The sequence below is a fragment of the Ciona robusta genome, chromosome 13 (assembly GCF_009617815.1).
Source record: "Ciona robusta chromosome 13, ASM961781v2".
NCBI lineage: Eukaryota > Metazoa > Chordata > Ascidiacea > Phlebobranchia > Cionidae > Ciona > Ciona robusta.
This window is the reverse complement of record NC_143247.1, coordinates 2829174-2857078: the sequence shown is the minus strand read 5'-3', so window position 1 is coordinate 2857078 and position 27905 is coordinate 2829174. Positions and strand designations below refer to the sequence as shown.

At 36.9% G+C, this 27905-nt stretch overlaps 1 protein-coding gene and 2 long non-coding RNA genes across 14 annotated transcripts in view; 2 read left to right on the top strand and 1 right to left on the bottom strand.

The window, feature by feature from the left end:
• Positions 1 to 9: 9 nt before the first annotated feature.
• On the top strand, positions 10 to 6892 carry LOC149725809 (uncharacterized). The gene is made up of 2 exons (XR_016386415.1): positions 10 to 3389; positions 3890 to 6892. It is a non-coding gene; the product is annotated as an uncharacterized LOC149725809 (long non-coding RNA).
• Positions 6893 to 7038: 146 nt separating this feature from the next.
• The window catches only part of LOC149725807 (voltage-dependent calcium channel type A subunit alpha-1-like), a 47289-nt gene continuing 26422 nt past the window's right edge, over positions 7039 to 27905 (bottom strand). For 6 of the 12 annotated variants that reach the window (XM_089891435.1, XM_089891436.1, XM_089891430.1 and 3 more), the window contains 27 exons: positions 27297 to 27369; positions 26864 to 26984; positions 26325 to 26499; positions 25698 to 25932; positions 25508 to 25578; positions 25065 to 25231; positions 24745 to 24856; positions 24305 to 24494; positions 23641 to 23747; positions 23181 to 23283; positions 22804 to 22964; positions 22422 to 22565; positions 21924 to 22125; positions 21471 to 21635; positions 20359 to 20478; positions 19317 to 19400; positions 16319 to 16435; positions 15876 to 16033; positions 15472 to 15622; positions 14879 to 15103; positions 14469 to 14605; positions 13838 to 13938; positions 13416 to 13663; positions 12954 to 13076; positions 12278 to 12730; positions 11394 to 11520; positions 7039 to 9044 (listed from right to left, as the gene is read on the bottom strand). In XM_089891435.1, the coding sequence (XP_089747561.1) occupies positions 7642 to 9044; positions 11394 to 11520; positions 12278 to 12730; positions 12954 to 13076; positions 13416 to 13663; positions 13838 to 13938; positions 14469 to 14605; positions 14879 to 15103; positions 15472 to 15622; positions 15876 to 16033; positions 16319 to 16435; positions 19317 to 19400; positions 20359 to 20478; positions 21471 to 21635; positions 21924 to 22125; positions 22422 to 22565; positions 22804 to 22964; positions 23181 to 23283; positions 23641 to 23747; positions 24305 to 24494; positions 24745 to 24856; positions 25065 to 25231; positions 25508 to 25578; positions 25698 to 25932; positions 26325 to 26499; positions 26864 to 26984; positions 27297 to 27369 (5473 nt within the window). In that variant the 3' untranslated portion in view covers positions 7039 to 7641. Of the gene's footprint in view, positions 9045 to 9381; positions 10935 to 11393; positions 11521 to 12277; positions 12731 to 12953; positions 13077 to 13415; positions 13664 to 13837; positions 13939 to 14468; positions 14606 to 14878; positions 15104 to 15471; positions 15623 to 15875; positions 16034 to 16318; positions 16436 to 19316; positions 19401 to 20358; positions 20479 to 21036; positions 21148 to 21470; positions 21636 to 21923; positions 22126 to 22421; positions 22566 to 22803; positions 22965 to 23180; positions 23284 to 23640; positions 23748 to 24304; positions 24495 to 24744; positions 24857 to 25064; positions 25232 to 25507; positions 25579 to 25697; positions 25933 to 26324; positions 26500 to 26863; positions 26985 to 27296; positions 27370 to 27905 lie in introns of those variants that run through there. The other 6 variants (XM_089891433.1, XM_089891432.1, XM_089891440.1 and 3 more) reach the window with 6 other exon arrangements.
• Positions 15939 to 17032, top strand: LOC149725808 (uncharacterized). Its single transcript, XR_016386416.1, has 2 exons — positions 15939 to 16065; positions 16502 to 17032. It is a non-coding gene; the product is annotated as an uncharacterized LOC149725808 (long non-coding RNA).

Here is a 27905-nt window from a genome sequence, read left to right as displayed (position 1 = left end):
GCGCTGATGGACGCGTCGCATGTCGATTCATGCGGGTGGCTTGCACGTCTTTCGGTTACTACTGTAGGGACCGTCGAATATAGAGCAAATGTGCAAAGCGATACTGTGGCGGGAAGTTAAGGATGCTGTACGCATCGAACGTCAGTTGCAAAAGTAGACATTTGGTAAATATGAGCGCAGGACGCGTCGAAGGTCAATCCATGCTGGGGATGGCATACAAAGTTTTTGAATATAGTTCGGGCGTTTTGAGCGCGCCGCAGGTCGATCCATATGGGTGACTTGCACGGCTTTCGTTTACTACTGTGGAAGGTGGTAAGACGCGGGACGCGTCGCAGGTCGATCCGTGCGGGTGGCTTGCATAGTTTTCGGCTAATATGCTGTGGAAGTAGTACGGGCGTTTGGTCAGCGCCGCAGGTCGATCCATGCGGGTGGCTTGCACGGCTTTCGTTTATTACTGTGGAAGGTAGTAAGACACGGGACGCGTCGCAGGTCGATCCGTGCGGGTGGCTTGCATAGTTTTCGGCTAATATGCTGTGGAAGTAGTACGGGCGTTTGGTCAGCGCCGCAAGTCGATCCATGCGGGTGGCTTGCACGGCTTTCGTTTACTACTGTGGAAGGTAGTAAGACACGGGACGAGTCGCAGGTCGATCCATGCGGGTGGCTTGCAAAGTTTTCGTCTAATATGCTGTGGAAGGATGCTGTACGCATCGAACGTCAGTTGCAAAAGTATAGACATTTGGTAAATATGAGCGCAGGACGCGTCGAAGGTCAATCCATGCTGGGGATGGCATACAAAGTATTTGATTATAGTTCGGGCGTATTGAGCGCGCCGCAGGTCGATCCATATGGGTGACTTGCACGGCTTTCGTTTACTACTGTGGAAGGTGGTAAGACGCGGGACGAGTCGCAGGTCGATCCATGCGGGTGGCTTGCAAAGTTTTTAGCGAATATACCGTGAAAGTAGTACGGGCGTTTGAGCAGCGCCGCAGGTCGACCCATGCGGGTGGCTTGCAAAGTTTTCGGCTAATATGCTGTGAAAGTATAGTACGGGCGTTTGAGCAGCGCCGCAGGTCGATCCATGCGGGTGGCTTGCACGGCTTTCGTTTACTACTGTGGAAGGTAGTAAGACGCGGGACGCGTCGCAGGTCGATCCATGCGGGTGGCTTGCAAAGTTTCCGGCGAATATACTGTGAAAGTATAGTACGGGCGTTTGAGCAGCGCCGCAGGTCGATCCATGCGGGTGGCTTGCAAAGTTTCCGGCGAATATACTGTGAAAGTAGTACGGGCGTTTGAGCAGCGTCGCAGGTCGATCCATGCGGGTGGCTTGCAAAGTTTTCGGCGAAGATACTGTGAAAGTAGTACGGGCGTTTGAGCAGCGCCGCAGGTCGACCCATGCGGGTGGCTTGCAAAGTTTTCGGCTAATATACTGTGAAAGTATAGTACGGGCGTTTGAGCAGCGCCGCAGGTCGATCCGTGCGGGTGGCTTGCAACATACTAAGGTGAGAAGTGCGTTTTCGGATATTGATCTGAGATTAGTTAAGCGATGCGAGGTTTGGGAATTTTCAAATAAGTGGAAGTAATGAGTGAGCGTATGAAACAGTTAGGATTGTTAGATCGAAGTTAGAAGAAAAAGGGAGATTGAAGTTAGAAGAAAAAGGAAGATTGAAGTTAGAAGAAAAAGTGAGCAAGTAAGAGAAAAGAAAGTGATAGAAATGGTAGAGAGAGAATAAAAGGAGGTGATAAGGATGAAAGAAGGAAAAAAGAATCTAGTACGATCGTAGGGACGGGACTTTGGGGACTTCGGGAACAGCAGGGTCAGTTTGGTTTCTTTTGGTTCGTTGTTTTCAGGGTTTATTGGATTCGTTTTCTTTGGTTCGCTCTTAAAAAAGCAGTAAGAATAATAAAAATAATAAAATTTAAATAAAATGAAATTTTTTTTAAATGAAAATGTTTGGGTGTTAATTGGATATAGGCTTCCTTCATTAGGTCACTTCACTAGATCGTAGAGGGTACTTGCTGTTCGTTAGAAAAACTACACGTACGCGGCAGGTACTTATACAGTTGGATAGGCTTGCTTCATTAGGTCACTACGCTAGATCGTTATACAGTTGGATAGGCTAGCTTCATTAGGTCACTACGCTAGATCGTTTGGTCACGCTAGGGGGTGGGACCTGCCTGCGGCAGGTACTTATACAGTTGGATAGGCTAGCTTCATTAGGTCACTTCGCTAGATCGTTTGGTCACGCTAGGGGATGGGACCTGCCTGCGGCAGGTACTTGTACAGTTGGATAGGCTGGATCGTTTGGTCACGCTAGGGGGTACAGTTGGATAGGCTAGGTCGTTTGGTCACAATAAAATTTAAATAAAATGAAATTTTTTTTAAATGAAAATGTTTGGGTGTTAATTGGATATAGGCTTCCTTCATTAGGTCACTTCACTAGATCGTAGAGGGTACTTGCTGTTCGTTAGAAAAACTACACGTACGCGGCAGGTACTTATACAGTTGGATAGGCTTGCTTCATTAGGTCACTACGCTAGATCGTTATACAGTTGGATAGGCTAGCTTCATTAGGTCACTACGCTAGATCGTTTGGTCACGCTAGGGGGTGGGACCTGCCTGCGGCAGGTACTTATACAGTTGGATAGGCTAGCTTCATTAGGTCACTTCGCTAGATCGTTTGGTCACGCTAGGGGATGGGACCTGCCTGCGGCAGGTACTTGTACAGTTGGATAGGCTGGATCGTTTGGTCACGCTAGGGGGTACAGTTGGATAGGCTAGGTCGTTTGGTCACGCTAGGGGGTGGGACGCAGGTACTTATACAGTTGGATAGGCTAGCTTCATTAGGTCACTTCGCTAGATCGTTTGGTCACGCTAGGGGATGGGACCTGCCTGCGGCAGGTACTTGTACAGTTGGATAGGCTGGATCGTTTGGTCACGCTAGGGGGTACAGTTGGATAGGCTAGGTCGTTTGGTCACGCTAGGGGGTGGGACCTGCCTGCGGCAGGTACTTGTACAGTTGGTTCGGCTAGATCGTTTGGTCACGCTAGGGGGTGGGATCTGGATAGGCTGGATCGTTTGGTCACGCTAGGGGGTGGGACCTGCCTGCGGCAGGTACTTATACAGTTGGGTATACTTGTACAGTTGGATAGGCTGGATCGTTTGGTCACGCTAGGGGGTGGGACCTGCCTGCGGCAGGTACTTATACAGTTGGATAGGCTAGGTCGTTTGGTCACGCTAGGGGGTGGGACCTGCCTGCGGCAGGTACTTGTACAGTTGGTTAGGCTAGATCGTTTGGTCACGCTAGGGGGTGGGATCTGGATAGGCTTGATCGTTTGGTCACGCTAGGGGGTGGGACCTGCCTGCGGCAGGTACTTATACAGTTGGATAGGCTACAGTTGGATAGGCTAGGTCGTTTGGTCACGCTAGGGGGTGGGACCTGCCTGCGGCAGGTACTTGTACAGTTGGTTAGGCTAGATCGTTTGGTCACGCTAGGGGGTGGGACCTGCCTGCGGCAGGTACTTGTACAGTTGGTTAGGCTAGATCGTTTGGTCACGCTACGGGGTGGGACCTGCCTGCGGCATCGTGGAGGGTACTTGCTGTTACTTAGGATAGGCTTGCTTCATTAGGTCACTACGCTAGGTCGTTTGGTCACGCTGGGGGGATTTTAATACAGTTGTTTCATTAGGCTACGCTAGATCGTTACGCCTGATGTATTCCACACTGGCACACATGCAACACCAATAATTCATCACACGCACGACATAATCTCCAACAGATAGAATTATCATTAGTTCCAGCAATTACCACATACGGTGCCATTCGTATTATACAGTTGGGTAGGCTAGCTTCGTTTGGTCACGCTAGGGGGTGGGACCTGCAGTTGGATAGGTTTGCTTCATTAGGTCACTACGCTGGGTCGTTTGGTCACGCTATGGGGTTGGGATATTCAATACAGTTGTTTCATTAGGCTATTTGCGTGCCTTTGGCCTACATATTTCTATTTTTAATTTGTTTATATATGTATATATAAAGGTTGCAGGGTTTTGGTTCCACGTCGATATGGGCCTTTCCACAATCCCGCTTTCTTCTATGATTACTATGTTCGTATACTTTAGGTTTCTCTGATTCTTCTTTCTCTCTCTCGGTTGCCTTCTTCTTCTTCTTCATTAAAATATGCTCTTCTGCTGTTAAAAAATACGTGGTTAAAAGTTTAATCAGTGTCTATATAAATTAATTGGGTGCCGTGGCATAGTGGTTAGCGCGCCTGCCTGGAACCCAGAGGTAATGGGTTTAAGGCTCGTCGCTGCTACCATTGTGGGCGTATGTGTCCTTGGGCAAGACACTTAATGGCAATTGCTCCAACCCAGTGGTCACTAATGGGTTGTCCAAATTATCAGCCATACATAAAAAAATCCAAAAAAATATTCACCCACAAAGTAACATACATAGTAACTCATAAGCTGGCACAAGGTGTTAACCCGTGTTATAACGACTGTCGTTTTCCGGCAACGCGAGGATAAAGTAAGTTACATTCATTCATTCAATTGCTGTCAAATCATTGTAATGTTACCCAATTACTAAATTACGATTCTACGGTAGCTTAAATATTGTGGGATTTTTTTTTACAGTTTTATTTACAGTACATACCTTTTGCTTGTGCACGGTAAAGTTTGGTTTTAGTGTGACATTCCATTTGCTTTAGATTTGAACATCTACAATAGAAAGAGTTTTCATTATTATTCGTAATCGAATTTGTGCACCATCTGAACATCTAATAGGCAATAGTTTTTGTTATCTGTCATGGACAAATTGCTACTGCTCAAGATACAAAGATATTTTTTTTTTGTTTAAGCATTTCACTATTTGGGTACATGAGGTTGCAGAATACTGCTAATGTTAATGTATAAACAGGTGTGTTTAACTTTAACTTGTTACTCAGTTAATGTATGAAGGGTATTTCACTGGTTAGAACACAATGGGACTATTATATAAAAATGAGTTTAATATGATACTTTTGATAAAACATACCTTCTAATTCCCATGTACAGTTGCTGGTGTTCAATCATCTATAAGAATATTACAACATTCCGAAATGTTATTTGTGATTCTATTTAAACAAGAGACTGACGGTGCCATTTAGGAGCAATATATCACTTATAAAATAATTGCTTGGGTTCCATTTTTGTCTGTTATACTTTCTTAGCAACAGATTCCTACTGTATTTCTTTACACAAGAATCAGTCAACTATTTAGTAACTGGCACACAATATATTAAATACAGTAAGGATCTGGTTAAAATGTAAGAGACATGCAAAAACACACTAAAGTAGTGACTAATATAAATGCTGTCCACATTAGGTAAATGTGTGATAATTTTTTCTCACACAGACAGACAACTTTATTATTATATATAGTAGGCTAGTGGAAGATGGGACACTTCGTCAGGCAGGACTTTTTAAATTTTCTTTTTTACGGACTCCCAATTAACAATATTCAGAAAAATAATGTTCCAGAATTATTCCAAACTTTAAAAGATTTGCTTTTAATTCAATAATTTATACCTCAGGGGTTATTCAAATTTATTCTACTGATATAATACCAAGTTAATATATGGAAAATGTATTCGAAAAATTCAGTCATTTGTACTTGGATAATTTATGAGAAGTGGCTTGTGCCAAAAACAGAGTAGTAATACCCAATTTGTAGTAAAAATGTAAACTTTATTAATAGTTATTATCAGTTTCTGTTTTATACAAGTTAATATGTGTGTACACTATTTAACAATTGATGTTCGAACAATAATAATTGTTACGCAATGATGTCTAATGTAGGTAGCATACTATATAGCAGTATACCGTAGGGCAATGAAAAGAATGTTTAAATTTGATTTTTAAAGCAGACATCATTATTTTGCGTTATTTACATGTATTCCCAATAATAGGTACACTTATTAATCAAAATTACCAGGACTTTTAACTGTTCTGTCTTACCCAGTGTGTTTTAAAATTTTAAAAATGACACCTGTTGTGCGAATCGCTGAATAACTCCTATATTGTTTGGGGAACATTTGCTTAAGTGTCCCATCTTCTCCCAAACTATGTAAAATAGGATATTGAACAAAATAATAAGATATTATTCATGGGACTATACAAAGAAGTAAGGTACAATTTTTCCGCTAAGAAGCGATGACAAAATCGTTTCTATATTCTATGGGGAGCAGTTAGTTTCACAATTTATACACATAAAATTTGAACACCTGACCCCTAACTCGTGCTAATCAAACAAAAAAAAAATTGAAAAACTAAATAAAAAAGTATTGAACTGTGCGGGACTCGAACCCGATAAAAATGAAACAAAGAGTTTACGACCGCACGCAAACCGTTTAGCAGAAAAAGTGTACTTTCTTCTTTGTACAGTCCCATGTATATTATATTAAACAAAATAATAAGATATTGTATGTAATAACAAACAATAAACTAACCATTTTCTTTGTAGCAGATTCTATGCCCCTTGATTAACCACTTCTTTTATGATTCTTCTATTACCTTGCAACAATTTCTTCTGTTATTGTTTAAACATCTAATGGAGCTTCAAAATAACGACCTTCTGCAATTCCATCTACCTTCAAATGATCCAACAAAGGCCAGTGACGTCGTTCTCTTTTCTCCCACTCCTCCTGCGGAGAAAGAGAAAGAAACAGAAACAAACCCGTACTGTATAATAATAAAGTGTATGTTTTTTTCTTATTTTCCGAGGCTGATAAATTAAAAAAAACAAGCCATAAAGAACCACTGTGTTAGGTCAATTGCTGTTTAGGTCGAATATTTCTATTTAAATCAATAACTTTTTACTAACCAGATTGGGTGTAGGTATTAGAAATCGCGGCGATCCTTGCTACGCCCAACATCTATACTAACTTTGGCTACGCCTAACTTTGCCAGTAAAACTAGATATCGTGTCTCTGTTTTCAGCCAAAATGTCATTGCAACCATCAATTTCATTGCTGGAGAGTATACAACTTGAGTAATACCAGTTAATAGCTTGAAGCTGTTTTCAGTGTAAGTTTCATTGAAACAGCAATTTTGTATTGCGTGTGGCCGCGAAAAAAAACGGTACGGTCCGCGCGTTGTGTATTTTACATGCGGAAATTTAACCAGCAGAGAGTAGACGATAAACACACATGAAGTCGCGGCGTATAAAGTATAAGGCAGTAGCTTGAATTGGCCAGTGTTCACTCCTACAGTAACAAGAACGCACCTAGTTATTGTTATGTAGCGTTTGACACTTAAAATTTGTGTACAATTCGTGCGTTTGATTGCAGTGTTTTTAACACCTTTTTCTATGACTGAAGTCCTATGGCGAGGCAGGCCAAAGGATCTGTGATCTAGACTATAGTTGGCATATTGCTCAGAGTACGAAAAACGTTTCTTCTGTATCTTGAAAATCGTGTCTTCTGTATGGGTGAGGTCCTGTAGCGGTGGGATATAGGTCAGAGTTGACAAATATTCCAAGTATGAAATGGGATATAGGTCAGAGTTGACAAATGATATAGGTAAGAGTCAGAGTTGACAAATATTCCAAGTATGAAATGGGATATGGGTCAGAGTCAGAGTTGACAGATATGCCAAATATGAAACAGTTTATTGCATGTTCAAGTTTCTACGCAAGGAGTTATTTGGTAGGAAAAACTGATTCCCACTTTCGTCTAATTTGTTGCTGCAGTTGTTAATATTAACACGCTCCAACCCGTTCCTGTAACGAGGGAAATCTGGCGACGATGACGGGCTACGTTTGTTGCGTTGAAAAGGCGGCTGAAGAGAGTCAGATCCTCCAAAAACAGAGCGAGATCTATGGCTTAAAAGAAGCTGCTCTTCTGTAACTTGACGAGACTCATCTGCGGTGTCTATTTCTTCTTCATCATCATCGTATTCTCCCCTTCCAGTGCAGCTGGATGACCGGGAGGGTTGCGACTGCTCCGGAGGACGTTTACGGATTGTTCTAGCCATCCTTCCAACCGATGATGTTTCTTCATTCGATTCTTCATCTGTAAACGCATTTTCGGGATCTTTTGGCCAGCGTGGAAAACATGGAAGTTCTGTAGCTTGGAGATCAGAATAATGCTCGCCTCTGCGGGGTGTTGGGCTCGCCATTTCCCGCTGAATTCTTGTTACAGCCTCAATCTTTGGCAGGTTCCGTCTCTTGGTTTGTGGGCTGGAGGAATAGTCACTTTCAATGCTTAAATATGAGCGTGGTTGGTCAGAACCTGAGCGGTTTCTTCTAGGACGAGGTGCTGTATAGTTGTATGAACGTGGGATTGAAGAGTCGCTGGATTTTCTTCGGATGTTGGAGTCCTGAATAAGATCTTCATCCAAGGTTGCATCCGACCGAGACTTTGCTCTTTGATGACCTCTTCTAGGTTGCCGCTCTTGTTGTAATGACTCTCTGAAGTTTGGGTTTTTCCAATCGCCTTTATTAAAGGTCGAACGGACGCTTTTAGATCGGGCGACTGTAGCGGGACCGGCGGGTGAACGAGCTTGCTGGTGCGGCAAAAGATCGGTTTCAGGGTCGGGGTAGAAGTACTCTGACATTGAGTTTGTGATCGAGTTGCTGCGAAACTCATGTGGTATTTGGTGCGGCGGTTTGGCTGGCGTTTGTGGAAGATATCGCCTTTTTGAAATACTTGATGCTGATGTCCTACTACGAGATGGTGAGCTTTGGATCTGAGGACGGTGGCTTCCCTCTTGACTCCTTCTATCTCGTAAGTCTCCACCAAGGGGCAGTAGAGCGCTGGTTGAGATTGAACGGCCTGACCATCGGTTGTCATGGCAACTTGGGTCGGTGCAGATTTCGTCACAATAATTGGTTCTGAGGTCATCAAAACGTGACGCACGGTTGGTGGGGTCATATTGCATGGTGTAGTAATTTGGTTCATACACTTCATCAGGGCCTATGACGTCATCAGCGTCCGTGACGTAGAAACTGCTTGAGTAAGTCCGACTGTGACGTAAGTTATCATGATATGCCATTTCATCATCGTAGATTTCTGTAGAAAATAAAACAATGAAAACCCACATATATGTGCATGAAACATGTATGACACGATTTTCATCTCAAACTTTCGGTTTAAAAACTAAAACCAAACATCTGGGTTGTCATGTATGTATTGAAACATACGGACACACAGAAAAACTACAACACCCCGGATTTAAAACATATAATACTAGCTTGTTATTTTACATTGAATAATATTATAAATAACTCACCTTAGCTTACAGCATGCAGGTGTATGGGACAACATATAAACATACAACATAACTATTGCACAAAACAAGTGGTGTATAATGTACATCCATATTGCAAGCAAGACAGAAACAAATAAATTTGAAATAACAAGCGATTATATAATTTGGTCTCAACAAGGCACACAAAAATAGTTTTGAATTACATTACAAAATATACCTTCATAATATTATCAATTACCCTCTGTTAATACACTATATGTTATGACAGTAGAATCGCTATTTGGATAAAGTAGTTCGTAAAGCGTATAGGCTCAAAAACATGGGGTGGTAGGGGCCTAGGAATTTCTGCATTGCAATAATCAGTGATACAGTAGGGTGAGGGACGATAAGACACCTTAAGCACATAATATTCATGATCTTGTTTTAAACAATTAACAAGGGTCTTGGGAGTCATTAGGATACGGTTTTATAATTAATTGAATTTTCTTCGTTTACTACCAAATGTGACGAGAAAACAGAATCAAAAGGTGTCCTATCTTCCCCAACCTACTATATTACAACCAAGAAGTTTTTTCTTGCATTTGAAAAAGTTTTGACATCTATGATTTTATGTGTTCAGTGGAAGAAGTAATAAAATTTAGTGAAAAAAAGTAATGAAAATAATGTTTAAGAATTTTGCTTGGTTAAAATTTCTTTGAAATTTTAAATAGGAGAAGAAATGCATTGGCTATGCCACATTAAGTGCATGGATTTTAGTATGTAGACACAGTGTATAAACGTGCATATATAGAGGATTGTAATAGTATTAGAAAAGGCAATTCGGATGAGGGCAAATAACAACTTGTGCTAAAAATGAAACATACATTAGGGTGGGGTAAGATGAGACATGATTCATTCTACTTTGTCTTCCCAATTGGTTGTAAACTAACAATATCCAAAGTTATATGTTCGTGGGCTCTTGACTCTAAAAGAGCAATATTAAATATTTAAAACACAACCGGGATAAGTGGATATTGTATCCTACAGATGTCCCATCTTACTCCACAGTACTTTAATATTCGGAACTGTTTTCGAGACAATATTGTGAAGTTATACACTGTCTAATGATGATGAAACTTGTGACGTTACATCATAAATTGCACTTTCTTTTTGAACAGGAAGCTGTACAGATTGTTCCGAAGTATCACGACTCATAAATGGTTTAAAAACGAGCGAAAAAAATGACCTTATTGCAACTTCTGGACTGAAAACTTTAGCCTCGTTGCCAATCGGTTGTTCAAAAACCGCATCGCTTGTGATTGGTTGAGAAATCATGTTCTCATTTCTGATTGGTTCAGGGGTTTCAAGGATTGGATCTAATTGGCCATTTATAGAATTATGGTTGACGTCAGATGTTGATTGTTTCGTCACAAAAGAAGCTGGATTGTGAAACGAAGGTGGCACCAAAAAAAGTTGAACTTTTTTCTCAACTGAAGGGTCTTCTATGACGTCATCATTGATGATGTCATCAGTGTCATCATAGTTTGGGGAATCCCCTGTAATCTTTCTATGAACAGAAGCTGTTGTCGCAGTTAGTGTCGGTCTCAAAACGACGTCCCATTCTTCATCTGTGATGTCATCATCTGTGACATCATCGCTGACATTGCCCGTGAAGAGGCTCGACGAGACGGCGTAAGGGAATGACGGGACAGCTACGACACAACATGCATTATGACAACACAGTGTATACAATGGTGTGGGCATGCGTTAACGAACAATGCGCTCGCTACCCATACGGGAATCTATTCTATATGTGAGGTCCTTGTCAGAGAAACTGGTATTCAACTCAGAATTGGCAATAACGCTTACTAGTTACCATGTATGTAACTTTGTGGGTGACTATCTTTTTTAGATTCTTGTCTTACTTTCAATGTATGGCTCACAATTTAGACAACCAATGAGTGACCACTGAATGTCCCCTTTAAATTTATTGTCCAAAAACATAACCTGCCCCATACAGTTTATTTCATATTATGGCCAAATAAGAGATACAGCGTTCTAACATAACACCCACATATATCAGTGAATACTTACAACAACAACAAAGCCTGTTTCAAGACCTTTATGACATCATGACTACATCACAATCCAATTCACATGTCATAACTTACCATGCTCTCCTAGTCCTCTCATGTCTGGACTGTTGGGGCTGTTGGGCCTTGGTCCTGGATCCATTGGCAAAGTGGAAAATGATCTTTTAATTCGAGGGTCTGGGATTTGAACACCGTTGTAATCATGCTGTAGAAGAAGAAGCAATGTTGTAATAAATATTGGTGTAAGTGTAAAATACTCAAAGTTTGTAGAAATGTAGGAATTTTATAGTGTGTAGTATTTGTGTAAAGAATATGTAAAGATATATTTCCACCAAGTGTTATATAATGCCAGCAAAATAAAACTAATAATTTAGTTACAGTATGTTCGTATATATTGGTGTAAAGGGCATGTGAGATATCTCTACACCAATAAAATAACCTGGAAATATCAATAGTAAATATATCTAATATAGAACTGTTCAATAAACCACAAATGACAAGACAACAAACTCAACATATCCCATTATGTGAAAACAATTGCAAACTGCATGAATGGACAGGTGTAGCTGATTTATCCACGTGGTTGTGTTGTATAACACGGGTGTTCTGTTTCATACACCTTGTGCCCGCTTACCGGTAAGCATTGTGCCCCACAAAATGATGTAATCAACCCACAGTGCAGCGAATTCCAACTTTCTATGATATGAAGTCACAAGACAGCAAATTGTAACTATGACATCATCATAAGAGACAACAAATGGTAACTATGACATCATCATAAGAGACAACAAGTGGTAACCCTCACAAGACATCTAATTGTAACATACACCGTTACATGACAACACATGGCCTAAATATCAGGACCCATGGCGTGCCACGCTGCTAGACCTCACTCATTATAGAATAGAAATACAAGACAACACATAATTTGACGACATGAAACACAGATTCAAGCCTCCAACCTCAGCAGCAAATTCAAAAAGCCCAGGCATGGAAACAGCTCGATTACGATTATCGCAAATCGTCAAATTTTCAGACATTCCACTGCTTGACCGTCGACGAGGAGTTGTAATGCTTTCTGGCGACCGTGTGGGTTGACTATAGCCATCATATGACCATTTCTCCTCTCCGGGGGTTGAAGCTGTTATTGCTATGAATGGTGAAGAGGCTGTGACATCATCACACATGACATCACGGGTCATGACATCATCAGCTAGAGTTGTAGTACGGTATGTGTTGTTTGCCATGCAATCTTCAGGTGTTGTGTATTGCATGTAGTCGTTAGTTTCGAAGCCACCACTTTGGTATGCTACTGTGACGTCATCAATTGTAGGTGTGATGTCATGATCCACACATTGTGCGTAAACAGGTTCGACTTGTGATGTAGCAGCGTTGTTTCGTAACGGTTCAAGCTGCTTTGGGTCAGAGCAGAAATAATAAAATTATAAAAAAATAAATAATTGCAAACAGTTATACTAGTTAATATAAAGAAATAGTTTAGTTGCAAACTACCTAATTCTAAACCAATCAAATAACTGTTCAAATTTAATATTTTCAAAATTAACTAAACAAGTGTAAGAAATTTTATAAAATAATACAAAACACTAGAACAGTTTAAAAAAGTTTGGTATATTTTACCTTGTATGGGTGGGGGACTTGTAACTTTGATCGTCGCTCAGTGGTTGGGCTGGAGTAGGGAGTTGTGTCTCGTGACCCATATGGGGATAAAGAGTTACACCCTTTTGGTAGATGGACCCCAGCCTGTAATCAAGTTATGCTGATTAATAAAGGGTCTGTTCTATATGACACCAGCAAGTAGGTAATTTAGGTTGATAAGTTAAACCATTAGGTTATTACCCTTTTAATAACTAATACTGACTTTTTGGGGGAGGGGAATATCTCCAAGCTTTTGTAAAATATTTTCAAGTTACTATTTCTCATCCAGACCCAACAGTGCAGTACACTAGGCATTTAGGTGTAAGCCAACTATTTGTATTTGTAGAGAATTAAAAATGTATATACTTGGTCTACATCATATTTGACATGCCACTAATATCAATAATATAGAACAGAATATATCAAATAAAAATGTGTACTCACATTAGCAGAAGCTGCAGACACAATTGAGACCATACTAAGAGCTTGTGAGCTGAGTGGATCTCCAATGGGAGGGTTGTCCAGCTGTGGGTCAGTATTATTACTACTTGTTGCTGGGGCTGCCATGCGAGGGAATATATTGGGTCTCTGACCAAGAGTTGGATTCTTCCCGTCTCTGCGGCTCTTGTATGCCCTCCAGTGCTCGTACATCAGCATGGCTCCATAAACTTTGCCCACAGTGAATTGAGTTTCTAAAAAAAAAGAATTTAAATTTATTTACAACTAAAAAAGTTTAATTATTTTTACCCTAAAGGTAGCCTCATCAAATTTTACAGTTGAAAATAAAATGTAACTCGAAACACTTTTAAATTTTTCTATTAAAAGTGGAATATTATATTTCTATGTGCTATTATCTTCTAACAAACCTCCTTCAGGTGGCAGTAGTAAGTTCATTTTCTTTTCATTCAAGTTGGGCCATGCAAGACGTATCTCTTGGCGTAGTTCTTGATCCAGTTGCCATTGGTCTCTATGTAATTAAACCACAACATAAGTTTTACTTCTCTTCGAATACGATAGCAGAAGGGTACAAAAGTACCATTATTATACTACAATGTGAACATTCTAACTGCTGGACTAGGGTTAGAAGTGCCACCATTGTAGGTTTATGTGTTCTAAGTTAAGATGGTTCACTAAAGTGTGGTTCAGGCAAGAATGCAAGCTACTATCTTAAAAATAAACTACTACAAGAAACCACACAGTTGTATAGTTCAAGCCACAGTTCATAGGCTACCTGTATGTTTTACCAAATTGAATAAATATGTGTTTTTGGGTAAAACACTTCAGTAATAGATTGATCAAGAAAAATAACATCTTAAAAATAAACTACAAGAAACTGCATAGTTGTATAGTATAAGCAACAGTTCATAACTGTAGGTTTAATTATTTTTAAAAATATTTATATGTTTTGGGGTAAGGCACTTGACTAATAGCCTGTCCAAGTAAGATATCAAATAAAAAGAACCCACATAGTTATATAGTTTAAGCCACAGTTCATACCTGTACGTCTTATCAATACCAGCTGCATCTTGAGGAAGCATCTTGATCTTGAGTGATGTTCTTATTAGAGCAAGTAGGGTGGTAGTGAAGTGGACCTGCTTCTCTTCATTGATCGGCATGTTCATTTGAATTAACCTCTGTGTATGGTGGTTGTTGTTTTAGGTGGGTTATAAAGATAAAAATATGGGTGCACTTTTGTATAAGAAGACACCGATGTTATAACTCTAAGCATGAGGTGTATAAATAAACCATGTGTTTGGTATATAAAAAGACACATGTTTTACCTCGACCAGGAGCATAAAGTGTATAAATATAGTTATACACCATGTACATTGCATACACAATGGTATACGTAACTACTATATACATATAAGATACGCAGCATCCACACATTATATATACACACTCACCCGATAAGCAACTCTGTATGGACAATTCTTCCCAAACCCTAAAGGAGGTTCCATATGTCTTAGCATTGTAAACATATCAGTGTATTTAATATACCCAGATGCTTGCGGGTCATATTCTGCCCATACTCGTATATACTCGTCGAGATGATGAGGTCCAAGTATTGAAGAATCTCGGGTTAAATATTCAAAGTTGTCCATAATAACAGCAACAAATAAGTTCAACATCTGTGAACGAAAGTATATTATATTACAGCATATATTGTTGTATATTAGTAATGTTACTATGGCAACACATTTTGAATTTTTAGTTTAATCGGGGATGACATTGTTAAAATACAGTTGCACTCATTGCTATCAAGCAACTAATGTGGCCAATAATATACTTGTATGAAACAGAAAGAACATGTTGTAACTTTTTCCTTTACTCACATAAAGGTTGTACAAATGAAAAACTTGCACAAATTGCTACTTTGAAGATTAACTAGTTGGACAAATTGCAAAAGTTGCATAGTTTATACTGTTGCACAAATAGAGTGAAAAGAAATTGCAACCATGATAAATAAGTTACATTCATTCATTCAATCAAAACTCACTAGGAACGAACAGAAGAATATGAAGCTTGTAAAGTAGATGTACGAGATCACTGATCCACATCCATTCTCCTTATCAATTCCAGCTCTTGGGTCACAGTTAGCGGATACACAAGCCAACATAACACTTTGCCATGCTTCACCTGTCGCACATCTGTGGAAATATTACTGGTTATTAGAAATGTAAGTTAGTACGAATACGGATTTTCTGGAATATTTTACTATACACAACATAAGAACCAATTGTAATCTATAAGGCCCGGCAGAAAAACTAGGATTTAAGCTGGCTTATATGCCATAGATAGAGCCTTACTTGTTTTATACCAATTGGAAAAGAAGTTTTATACCAATTGGGAAAGAAGTGAAAATATGACCATCTTAACCCAACTTACAATAAACTACTTTACCTGAACAGAAGCATCAGAGCTTGAAATATATGTGTGAAGTTATTATGATGGTTGATAGCACTGTTAGGATCAAGTTGAATATTCCCAAACAGTTGCATTCCAATGATTGAGTAAATGAAGAAGAGCATGGCAATCAGAAGACAAACATATGGGAGAGCCTGTTGAGAGGGAAGAAGGGGAGTTTAATCGGGTATGATATTACAGTCTGCAATAAGGAGTGTTGTGCGGATAAAGATACATATAGCCTGTTGGAGTGTATGGTTTAATACGGTGTGTGAATACAGTTAGCATACACCTTATAAATACACTCATAGGACACTTATCCTCTACGGCAAGCCTAAGGTGCATAAATGTTTGTTATACTCCGTGTGTGCCTGGTGTATAAGAAGACACTCATGTTATAACTGAAAACCTTAATAATACACAAAAACAGATTCAATCACCTTTATAGATTGCACAAATGTCCAAAGCAGTATCCTGATAGTTTCACCTTGCCTGAGCAGTTTAATCAATCTCGCAGCTCGAAACAAACGTAAGAAGCTCAGATTTATAAACCCGGACTGCAATAAAGATCATATATTAGTTAAAGTTTTAAGACAAAAATTAAAAGTTGCATGCATCTACAGGTCAATGCAATGCCTAATCAACTACTACCGTGTAAAAGTAAAATCATGACAAATTTAATTGTGATGTCACTGAATGTATTGTGATGTCACCCACCATATCATGCTGTGTTGTTCATCAGAGTGAAGGTGTCCAGGCAATCACCAGAAGAAAAATCAGAGCAAAAAGAATAAAAAATTAATTGTTTTAAATAAATTTCTACAAGCATATACTAGCATGACAGCTAATTAAAGGTTGAATAATTAATTGAAATCATGCATTCTTATTAATTAGTAATCTAACAAGCAACCAAGTTATTCAAATTTAAGCGCTGTTATGGATATATAAATTATACTTATATATCATAACATTATTATATAAATACTCATGCAATGTTCCAGCCTATAACATCATCATGCACATTCAGCAAGCAAACAAGCACAAACTACATTTGAATGTTATGCATTAGGTATAAGTATAACTCCAATAGCATGTGTATACAACAGCATAGCTAGCACAAGTGTAAAAACCAAATAAATTTTCTGCAATCACTATCCATTGGTATAATTTATCTATCTTTTTTTCCATATTAAAAAAGGATAAAAAATATTAGCATTTTATTTTCTCTTTTACTTTAGCCAAAGGTATGTTGTGTTAAAACTATTTGAATATTCTAGTCTATGAGTGATGTCCTACAGCGCAATACACGTGGTGTAATACCGAAGTTTGCATATTAGCCCCATTTTATTGGCACATATTTCTATACTACGAAAACCCTAAAAACAATCTTATATAGAAGTTACCACAGTTTAAGAATAAATAAGTTTCGCATTTAAACTTAATGAAGGAAAGCAAAGTTATTATATTTTCCTAACCACCATCCAACTAAACTTCAAATAGATGAGGTCCATGCATGAGACCTCATATACAGACCACACCCACAGACAGTATAATGTATAAAGTAGAATGAAAGTGTGTGTAAGTTTGGTATAGTGGTGTGGGGGAAGATGGGACACCTTTATCACATAATATTCAAATATCCTGATTATGTTTTAAACAATTAACAACGGTCTATGGGAGTTCTAAGGATACGGTTTTAAAATTCCTTGAATGCTTTTTGTTTATTACAAATAGGAGAAAATAGAATGAAAAATGTCCCATCTTTTCCCACCCTACTATATGTTGTAAAAGTCAATGAAACTGTGGCACTTGGCAAATTTCATTAAATTATTTCCCGTGGCATAGACATGTTACCGACTTTCATTTATGTGCCACAAACTTTTAAGGTGATTTTGAAGAATAGATTGTGTTATATTGAATTCTCATAATAAATATTGTGTTTTTTCTAATTAAAAACGTGGAATACCGTGTTTGGTGTGTTGTAATGCAAAAGTGTGGGACAAACGTTTTGGATTAAGCAATACTTAACATATGTGCATTCCTATCTGCACATAGTTTAAGTTTTGCCAGAGATGACACCTACATGAAAGAAACATGGTTTTACAAAGTGCTTGCCAAATAAAACCATTTAACACTAAATAATGTCTCTTTAAATACATTAGCAGAGATTAAATTTGATTCTTCAAATATTTTTTATCAAATATCAATAGTGAAATCAAATTTGTCTACTAAATTATATTATTTGTCAAGTACTTTGTAAAATGTTTGGGGAAAAACAGTCACCACGTGCGCGTGTAAGGGTGTAAAAGATTTTGAAAACGACAGAATACAAAAACAAACCTTTACCTTTACCACATAAGCGGCCGTTCAAGGGGTACGGGTTAATATCACCAAAAAGTATGAAATATTTTTCACCATTAGTGGCAATTCAAGGGGTATATGTTAATATCTGAAATATTTTCCATTTCGGGATTGGGGGGTAGGGTATAAGCGTGTGCAAGTGTTAATAACACCGTATACTTTCTATACAGGTTAGAGATGAATTAAAGACAAGGAACATGAATGACTGCGTTATTATGTTTGCGAGGTTTACCTCTGCCTGAGGGCTAGAATGCTGCTCGAAATGAATAATTCTTAAATAGAAAATGACTTTTTTATAAGTATGTTATCGGCACTCTTGTTTTACAAGATATTCGCTTGATTTTGAATAACAATAATTCCAAAGTGATTACAACCTAGCTAAACAACATTTTAATCTATATGGGTGAGGTCTTATTTGGAGCCATATCATGAAACCTGGGATTCAGACCAGAATTGGCCCTCTAACCCAAGCTAAACTATAGTATCAAATATACCGCTATCAAAGAAACTTTTTTTTATAAAAAATCGTTTTGGGAACAAGGTTTTTCCGTATCGGGAAAACTTTCTTCCAGCACACCATAAAAACCACGGTAAAAAGCGTTATTTCTCGTCGGCAAGGCCACGTTGCCGACGTAACATAGACACACTATTACAACTTGCACCCCACTGTTTCCATGGAAAAATGGGGCAGTACAGAGGTTGTAAGGTTTAAGTGACAACTACAAGAGGCCAGTAACCTGCTGGTCAAGTGGGAGATACAGTTTCTGTATCATCTAAGTTTGGGTGAAAAAATTAAACTATTAACTTTGTGAAACTCAGCAGTTAAAAAAAATGAAAGCAGATTTGTATAATAGAATATTTTAAAAGAAATATGAGAAATGATGTGCCAAGATATTTTTTTAAGGTGGAATGATTATAAATTAAACTTAAAAACGAAAGAAATTTAACAAAAAGTGTGGAAAATCAATAAAAAGTAAAAAAATTAAAGTAACATTTAAAAAATATCTACTGTTGCAGTAACAAGATTCAAAAACTACCAAACACGGGGTATTAAACATAGAAATATTTTAAACTTACAGCGACGAGGGTGATGGTGACATCAGCAATGCTTCCAACAACTGTGATGAAATCAAATATGTTCCAAGAGTCACGGAAGTAATTCTGATGCAATAATAGGCATTGTTATGTCATCATGAAATGATACATGAATGAATGTAACTTTATACTTTTCGTGGCGGGGCAACAATAAACGTTATAACACGGGTGTTATGTTTCATACACCTCGTGCCTGCTTATGAGTTACCACATACAATACTAGAGAATAGGTCAATACAAAGCTAGACCCTTCCTCCCAGCTATAATTCATCAATAACCCATAGAAAATGAGTTCTTATTGCGGGGTGTGTAACATTTATAAGTTGGACATTATTAGACACAAAGTACCATGAATGGGGCATGTATGAGATATGTGTCATTCACATGCAATGGAGAATAATGAACTGTTTTAGAAGCTATTACTAAACATCTACTCCTTTTGAACAAATTAAATCGACTTTTAGGTAAAATCAAAGGGAGCATTTTGAGACTTTAAGATGACCTACTGTCCAACTTGGTCAGCTTTGAATTGTCCTAAGTATAAATACATTTACAACACATAACATAGAACAGGGTATGTAAAACCATGCAACAACAACAGACTTAGCATTCTAAAGCATTTGTACATACTCACACATGTAAATATTACCATAAACTAGATAATATTAATTGAAATAATTTCACAGTCACAAGATCTCGGTTTACCCTGTTCAGTTAAAAAAAACTGTTTTTTTAAACCTAACGCCAGGACAAATTGCTATAGTAAAATTTTAAAAAAGTTAATAAAACAGCCAAAAATATGTTTTATTTTATATTAAAAGAAAGAAGTTACCAAAGTGGGATACATACTAGAAGCCTTCAGCACTAAACGTATATTCAACTATCTATACAAAACTCCTTAAAATTATTTTTAGAATGTAGTATTTTTCCAGGGGCTTTGGCTTTAGCACTGAACACCTATCCCAACTGCCTATACATACTCCCTCTAAAGTTATTTACAAAATATTTTATAAAATAAACATACAATTGGTTTGAAAGCTGCCATCTTGATAATGCATTCAATGGTGAAGATAGCAGTAAATGCCATATTACAATACTGAAGTATGTTCTCATAATTAGGTGATTGTTTGATTCTCCAATAGTCCTGTGAATGAGACATATCATGCAACATTTCATGCAGGGGGCAAGTTCAACATAAAAGTAGAATGGGATGACACAACAGTAAAAAGTATGGTGTATATATATATATGTATGTGTGTGTATGTGTGAGTGTGAGTGTGAGTGTTTGTGAATTTTACTTATTTATTCTTGCCTGTTGGGCAATGGAATGGTCACCATTAAGCATATGTATGTATTTATGTATAGGTGTGTGAATGTAACTTATTGATCCTATTTTATCCTTGTTAGGCAATGCTTGTCATTGTAACACAGGTTTTCTGTTTCATAAAGACTGTGCCTGCTTACAAGTTGCCATGTATGTTACTATAAACAAAGATTTTTTTAGTAACCAGTAACCTCTGAAGACACCAGCTGTTTAAAATACGATGCAGTCATTTCGTAACTAACTTTTACACAAATAAGCCCCAGATATTGATATTGTAATCATAAGCAGTCATTTTGGGCCCTAACCAGTTGTACTGTTGCACAGATTCAAGCGACTGACAAACATGCAACAGAAATCCAGGCACTTGATGGTTTTTACCAGGGGGCCATATGCGAACATTTTAATAAAACATTCTAGACTGAAGAGAGTTGTGAAGATAATGTTTAAAACATGGAGACCATCTTCATAGGTTTCACCCATGTCGTTATACTATGGAAATATAATGTGGAAAATTTCACGCTAGAGGTAGAAAAGTGTTAATATACAAATCTTACATAAGGTTTAAAACAACCCAGTTAAAAGGTACAAACATAATACCTAAATATTCCTAAGCTAAAAAACAAATATGAATGTATCTATATATTTTAAATAAGTTTGATATTTATATTAAATACATTTGCAAAAAATATGGGCCGTGATTATGTTTTTGAGTACAATATTAGAAAAATTATAGTTTAAATATTTTAAAGTATTAGTTTAAAATTAATAAAGTGTTTAAAAAAGTAATAATACATTGGATGTGGCTCTCTTACCTTTAGCATAAGCACTACTGTGTTAAGAACAATAAGAGCCATGATTATCCATTCAAATACCGGAGACACGACTACTTTCCATACATGGTATTGTAAACTATGTTTATCCTCAGGCATGAAACGTGTGAGGGGTTTTGAAGAAATAGCAAAGTCCACACAAGCTCTCTGTGGAGTGTAAAACAGCTTTGTACAGTTGTATATATGTTTTAATTGTTCATACACTCTGTGCCCGCTAATAGATTTGTTTATGTTGTCAGCAATGCAGAAATATTTGTGCAAGTGCTACAGGTTTTCATCTATAAATACTGCGGTTGTCCATCATACAAAAGTTTAATTTTAATTGTCTAATAAAGAATAGTATGATTACAGAAAAACTAAGGCTTACCATGGGAGTTGAACCTTAACCCAAACTTATTATATTATCCCATTTTCCCCAACAAATAATATGCTTACCTCATTTTTCTCCAGCGAGCAATTTGACATTGCTTTGTCTCCTTCTTCTTGAAAAGTGATGATAATAAAAGCAACAAAGATGTTCACAAAGAAGAATGGGAACACAACAAAGAACACGATGTAGAATATGCTCACTTCCATACGGAAGCCACGCTCCGGACCTTTGTCTTCATACGTGGACCCAATGGAATGCCACAGGACTCTGAAAAAAAGGTAAGTATTTTACTCTAAAATTAGTTTAGAAAATTATCTCAGTAGAATAGTTTGCATTAGATGGTTTTATTTTCCCTTTTTTAGTTAAATTTTCAATAATGTCTCTGGAATTGGACTCTAAAAAGATTTTGATATAAAATGGTTTAGAAAATGTATTTATAAAGTCAGACACAATTCATTCTCCAAGTATAATTAGCAAGAGGTTTCAATACCTATGCTTGTTGTATAGCAGTTTAAGAAACTTTGTTTATAATAAACCATCAAAAAAAATGAACAACAACTTACTCTGGCCATCCTTCCCCAGTAGAAATGACAAATAATGTAAGGAACGAATAAAGAACATTATCATAGTGAAAGTCATGTTGTAACCATTGTCGTTCACTCACTTCTTTGTTGTCACTTTCAGGAGACTGGTAGAAGAATTTACCCCTAGAGTAAATATGTAGGACTTATTTATTGTTGAGTTAGTGTCTTATACACCACACACAGACGTTTTCATACACCTCTTGCTCACTGCCCATGTATAACATGGGTGGCTTCTGTTATATACCAGGCACATATGGTGTATTCATACACCTCATGCTCACTGTCCATTTGATGTTTATATACACATCATATAATGTGTATTCCTACATAGTATGCCAAACACACTTTGAATATATCTTACTTGCATTCACTTTCCACGTTAATCATAGGATCAGTGCAGTAGAAGAACTTCCCCTTGAAAAGTTCCACAGCAATAACAGCGAATATGAACATGAATAGCATGTAAACTATAAGGATGGTGGCTACATTGCGGAATGCATTCACCACACACATGAATACAGCCTGTAAAACAATATAATGTTAACTACTTCATATACTGCTAAACAAGAAATACTTCAGTCTTAATATAACGCAAAAACAAATTGATTGTTTAAACAAAACATTTTTATGCAATGCATGAACAAGTCAGCGTACTGTACCTAAACAAATTCAAAATTCCAAACTTATTTAACCGCCTAAAAACAGGTAAAAAAATACATCAAACATATAATCAGTTACTTTTAGCTTTGGAAGTCTTTTGATTGTCTTTAGAGGCCTCAAGACACGTAGTACACGAAGTGATTTGATCACACCGAGATCTAATTGGGGGTTGTTTGATGCTCTGTAATGTAAGGGTCATTACATAGTGATGCCAGTTTAATTTTATAGGGCTAGATGAACACTACTGTATGGTAAATGTCTGAAGAATTGGGAAACACTGCAGTTTAATATTTTGGAAATACAATTAAAACCAAATAACGTTTATAATAGTATTATAAACTGTACAGTGTACAGTGTACAGTAGAGTGACATAAAGACTGTACATATGTGATAATTCGTAAGCGGGTACAAGGTGTAAGAAGAACAACAGTGTTATAATGAGGTCCACAACATATTAAATATAAATTACATTCTTTCACTCATTCATTAATTAGCCCCCGCTTTATTTATAAGTAAATTCTATGTTGTTATAACTTACGTCAAGGCAAATCCCACCAGAGCACTGCACACAACAACAAAGTCCAGAATATTCCACAAACTATGGAAGTAGGAGCCAGGGTGAAGCACAAGACCCAAGTCAATCATCTGTTATGTAACAATGAGGATTATTATGCGACAATGAGCATTATGACCATGTAGTTATGTAATGTAGGATCAGTGTGTATATGTATAAATAAGAAATATAATTTAAAACACTTTTTACAGCCCTTCTGCAAGTTGTTTGCTTTGTAATCCTAATTGATTGATGTCTTATCTGTCAACAATAACATTATCAGGGTTTTCCATGAAGTTTCTTGTTCAAGGACAAAAAGTAGGTTTTACAAAGTGTTAACAATAACCTTGAATTGGTTTGCACCACTTTTAACAGGTGTTTATAAAAAGTTATTATTTTTGACAGCTACTTTTACAAAGAGTCAACAAAACAAACCTTGAATTAGTTGCCAACTTTCACGGGTGTTTATATAAGTTAAGTTGTATTTGACCAACATTTTAGTATTTTTGACAGCTAGTTTTACAAAGTGTCAACGAAACAAACCTTGAATTAGTTGCTTACTTTCACAGGTGTTTATATAAGTTAAGTTATATTTGACCAATACTTATTAAACCTACACTACAAATAATACAAAACAGATTCACATTACCTTCATAACCATTTCAAATGTGAAGACAGCTGTGAAAATATAATCGAAATATTTCAGAACATTATTTCTTTGCGAGTCTTTAGTGACTGGGTCTTCAGTAGCAAGAGTTAAACTGCTTAAAATGATGATAACTAGAATGGTCGTCTCAAAGTATTTCAGATTCACAATGTAGTGACATGCAAGTCGTATTCTGTAAAAAAAGAGATAGAAGTTTAATATTGATATGTTTTATCCAACGCAATAAGTTATCTATATATATTCTGTAAAATTTTGTAAAGAAAAAGATATAGAATATCATTAACGTTTATTCAGTACTGCTGCTGCCAGGCAGTACAGCTTTTTGCAAATTATTATTTCATTAAACAAATGGTATGGGACCTGTTATTTGGACCAGAGTTGACCCGTTATTTAAAATGTCTGTTTACATTTTTTTAACTTACGGATTAGTAGGACTGAATATAAACATAGAACTATACGGCAACACTGGTTTAGGTCCGTTATCTTCTTCCTCGTCAACCTCGCCACTAGAGCGCACTGTTCCTTTTCCATCCTCTGAAAACAATTCAAAAAATTTATACAAAATTATATATTTTTTTGATTTCATGTAATTAAATTTATATATATGACACTTATTTATCCTTGCTGGTAGGACAGACTTAAAAGTGCGTGTCAGTCATGAACTGTTATCCTTAGGCTACAACACACATTCCAACTGCTAAGCCCTGGAAATTATTCAAAAACAAAATATATTCCAACGCACCCATTGCAACAGGGGTGTCAGCCATAATTGAATTTTCGCGAGTATTTTCTGTCTGATTGATCTCTGCCACTTCACCACTAGATGGGAGTATACCAAGCTCTCTCATTGGTGTATTTCGAACACGAAGACTGTTTTGACGAGACAGAAACCTGCTTTCCCCACCAATACTAAAAATAAATGACTGTTACTTATTTATTTTCGTGTGCCAGTTTTAGATTTTTTACAGTTTTAACTGTTTTTTAACCCCCTCTTCTAAAAATATGATCATAAATTTTTAAACCAATGTTACATAACGCCAGACTGTTATATATCGTCATTTTTAACAACTTTACCAGAAGATCAGTTATTCCAGTATGTTATGTTAAGTAGCAATGCCAACAAAACTTAATCACAACATTTGCATTAGTTAAAGTAATGAAAACCACACAAGTATATAAACCCACATAGATTGTCCAATGATATGATCATCGTTACCAACTTGTTTTGTAGGAGACCCATGTTGTGAAGAGATGCCCTAATACAGAAAAACAAAGAATTTATGAAAAAGAGGGACAAAACTTTAAAAGGTTTGTGTTTCATAAATATATAGGTGCTATATGGGTATTTCACTATATATCTTAAAACTTAACTCACATTTGCTGTAGCAGCTCCTTGGATCCCCTCTTTATCTTTATTAAAACTTGAAATGTCGAAGTATTTTCCGCTCCGCCGTTCACCGGGAACATATAGATCATCATCACTGTCATCATCGGTTACCAAACCATTCTGGTCGCGCTTCATTCGTAAAGTTCGTCTTTGTTTCCGGAACTCGTGTTGCCTTCGTTCCCATGCTGTCCTTTGTAGGTTGTTTTTATTGAAAGAGTCGCTTCTATGAGGAACAATTAGCATTATACTCTTAATTAACAACACAGTGTTTAAAACTACTGTCATTACAGTACCTAATTCATTATTCTGCTGTTTTTTTCTGTAATATGTAAATTGGCACATTCAATTTAAAGTGTTAGAAAAAACGATTTGACGCAGAGTAGCTAATGGTTTGATTCCAAATATCATGCCCAAGGACACACATTTACAATGGTAACAGCATCGGTAAGAGGTTTAAACATATTCTCTGGTTGCAAGACAAACTTTATACTAAAACCAAACATTCAACACTTTTAGGTTTTAAACTACAGTTTAATGCTGATCAAAACCAAACAATCCACAATGTGAGGTTATAAACAATTTACCAAACACAACCTAAATACAAAACTAACTCACAACTTTATCCGAACGTTTTCCATTGATCCAGGAGAAACAGATTCAATTTCACGCGCAACTCGAAGTGCTTTTTGAGCCTCTTTGTTGTCTTTTTCCTCTTCTTCATCCTTTGTCAGCTCTTGCGCATTTGCAAGGTTGTCCACGGCAATAGCAAGAAAGACATTCAACAAAGTGTCTGTTGTCATTTGATACCAATAGCAATAAAGGATTAAAACATATCAACAGTTGATGATTGCCAATGCATTGTAGTAGGAAGTAGTTGTAAAAAATAAAATTAAGGAAAATATTTAGAATATACAGAAATAATGACTTTTCTATTTTATGTGGGGGAGGTTACACGCAGCAGTTTGCAATACTCCATTAATTGATCCAGTGATTCCAAACTTTTTGCTACAGAAATCAGGTCTTAAATGCCAAGTATAAATCAAAAGGAAACTATATCAACCCAGTTTTCCAAACTAACTTTAACATAACTGTTCTTAAGAACTATCAAACATAAAATACTATTCTAGATAAAACTTAACAATAATGAAGGATACAGTTTCCAAACATAACCAGGAATATAAAGTAGAGAGACCACCATAGTCCACCATTTTTGACTCCTCCTTTTGCTTCAACACCATTATACATTACCATGTTCCAATCTTCTCCAGTTAAAATCTGACAATAAAAAAATACATATGTTTTTTTTTTAATTCCTTTATTCATGTAATGTGTATGGCCTTATCCGGAATTTGTCATGTCATTTTTGTTTAAAAATAAATTTTTAGGTTTAAATAATTAAAAACACTTATTTATCCTTGTGCAACAAGTCGCTATAACATGGGTGTTCTGTTTCATACACCTCGTGCCGCATATTAAGTTACCAGGTATGTAAGTTTAAAGAATATTTCATTTATGCTATTTCTGTTTAATTAAAATTAACAAATTTTTAACAGTTCATTTATGCTATTTCTGTTTAATTAAAATTACCTGAAATACAGTGAGAATAGCGCTGGGAAAAGAGTCAAAATTGGAATTCGGTTTTCCATCTTTGAAACTGAATCTGGTGACGAGAACAGCATGGAAAAAATCAATAGAAATCATATTAAATATTTATGTGCGGGGACATACAAGGTAATGCCAGCGAAAACAAAAACATTAAAAGGCTATTAAAGGTTTCCGTATTTTTGCGGGATTAAATGTGGAAATAATGTTACAAATTGTATTATAGGTGATTATCAATTGTATTGTAAGTGTGTTAATAAATGATTAAATGTTAATTTTAATTAAATGTTAATTTTAATTAAATGGTAAATTTACCCTTGCATGGAACAAGAAGTGTTGTAATAACAACAGATCTTGTATAACAACAGTGTTTTATTCACGTCATGCTCGCAAGTTATCATGCATGTAACTTTCTTCGTAAATATATACTTTTTTGCAGAGTTGGAAATTTGGAAAACTAACTATTGACCAATAGGTTGAAGCAATTTGCGTTAAGTGTCTTACCCAGGATACTTATAAAATCATTATCAAAGTAGATAATGATGTCATATATTTGGACAATGTTGTACTGTGATGTCATAAAAGCAAATTCAC